Source organism: Purpureocillium lilacinum, assembly GCF_023168085.1.
Source record: "Purpureocillium lilacinum CBS 284.36 DNA, scaffold_1, whole genome shotgun sequence".
NCBI lineage: Eukaryota > Fungi > Ascomycota > Sordariomycetes > Hypocreales > Ophiocordycipitaceae > Purpureocillium > Purpureocillium lilacinum.
Window position 1 is genome coordinate 979880 of NW_027072111.1, and position 1900 is coordinate 981779.

General features: G+C 54.1%; 1 protein-coding gene across 1 annotated transcript; it reads left to right on the top strand.

Annotated features, from left to right (window-relative positions):
• Positions 1 to 362: 362 nt before the first annotated feature.
• Positions 363 to 1580, top strand: PLICBS_000075 (uncharacterized protein; the record flags this gene model as incomplete). The annotated part of the gene is made up of 1 exon (XM_065599509.1): positions 363 to 1580. The coding sequence occupies one exon, from the start codon at positions 363 to 365 to the stop codon at positions 1578 to 1580; it is 1218 nt and encodes a 405-aa protein (XP_065455581.1).
• Between the last annotated feature and the right edge of the window lie 320 nt (positions 1581 to 1900).

Below are 1900 nucleotides of genomic sequence, written 5' to 3' on the forward strand. Positions count from 1 at the left end.
GCCTGCCTAGTTCGGGACAAACAGAGACACCGTTTTTGTCAGGGAGCGAGGTTGCACAAAGGGGGTGAACCCGGTATAAGGATATGGATTCAGGTGATTGCATGGACTGGAAGTCAATGGACAGGCAGTGTGGCTTACACGGAGAGACAATACACACACACCCGATTTTGCACACATTGTGATCACCTATTCCGACAGTTATGAGCCCGGCTCGCGCAGAATCTACTGAGTGAAGCCGAAAGAAATACCAGAAAATACGGGTTAACGACGAGTACGATTTTGAACGACTCAAATCGCATGGTTGCTCGTTGAGAGCGCGGTGGAGTGAAAACCGCCGGCCAAAAACCCCACGATCCACAAAAATGGCCACCCACAACGGGAAGGTCGTCCTGACGGGACAGGACACTTGGGACGCCTGGATACAGTCCATGTCGGCCAAGATCCCCAGAAAAATATGGGCCTACATGCACCCGGATAATCCCATGGGCGAGCTTCTGGCTGAGCCAAGGGAGCCGCAGTGGAGCGACTACGGCTCGTCAGCGACAGACTACTCGCAGTTGACGCAGACTCAACAGCGATCGTACGATGCTGCATTCCGACAGTGGGAGTTCCGACAAAGGCAATATTCCAAGCAAGAGACGGAAGTCAGCGAAGCGTACACTACAGTCCTAGAGTCGGTGTCCGACAAACTCAGGGAACCACTCGACAGGCAAGAAACGCTCAGAAGCTGGATGCAGCTGCTGAAAGCGACAGCAGCACCGTCAGAAGGCTACATGCTAGCTAAGGTGAAGGACCAATACAATATGGTCATGAAGAGCTTCAAGGGGCAGAAGACGTTCCTTCCATGGCTCGACAAGTGGGAAACAATGCTAGTCAAAGCACAGAAGTACCACCTTCCAGAGACAGAGAATGGCCAATGGCTGCGTGAGTTCGCAGATCTCATTGAGCCAATGCACCAAAGCTACGCTACCATCTTCAGTGAGAAGGCAAGGGAGCTGGATGCAAATGCCGTCCGAAGAAGACGACAGCTCGAAGAAGCACTTGCATTCCAAACATCCTACAGCACACCATCACAAAGAAGGCGGAGAGTAAATAGCAGCAATACCGTTGTGTCGGAGATCAATGTCGAAGCGGAGGACGGAGACCTGATTGCACCGGTTGCCCAGCGACCTGCTCCTGAAGGCTCTCTCGATTGGACGGTCCAAAAAGTCGCTGCGGCAATGCGTGAATGGGCCATACGCCATAAACCCACGAGTGGTTCCACCGTGAGGGGCGGGGCATTTCACGTAGACGATGGCGATAAGGACAGTACCGACGACAAGGAGGCATCCACGCCAAAAGGTCGGAAGAGGACCAGGACTGAGCAAGGCGGGACACCTGCTAAAAGGCCAGTACCTGAGTGCCCGGCCTGCGGTATGAGAGGGCATGACCTACCTGACTGTTGGTATGTGTTCGACGAGAAGAGACCGGAGGGCACGGCTCGCAACGAGTATCGTTTGCGGAAAGCCAAGAAGGCGCTAGAAGGCAACAGCGAGCTGCAAAAGAAGGTTGACGCGATTCGCAAGGCAGAGATAAACTGACAATCAACGGCGGCGAAGAGCATGGGACGGAAGGTAGGAACGGCAAACACGGCCTTCCTAGGATCCGCCTTCAGCTCTTCAGCCAACCCCTATCCGCTGTTACTATCGGCAATCCTGGACTCAGGATCAACGCTCCACATCTTTAACGACCTGAGGAGATTCAAGAACATCCGCAAGGCGAGAGAGGGAGAGTATGTCGTCGCGGGTACCGCGGCAGTTCCCATACTTGGCTTCGGCAAGGTAGAACTCGATGTCACCAAGCCGGATGGCAAGCCAGGGAAGCTGCGTCTGCAAGATGCTGCATACTGCACGGAGTTCAA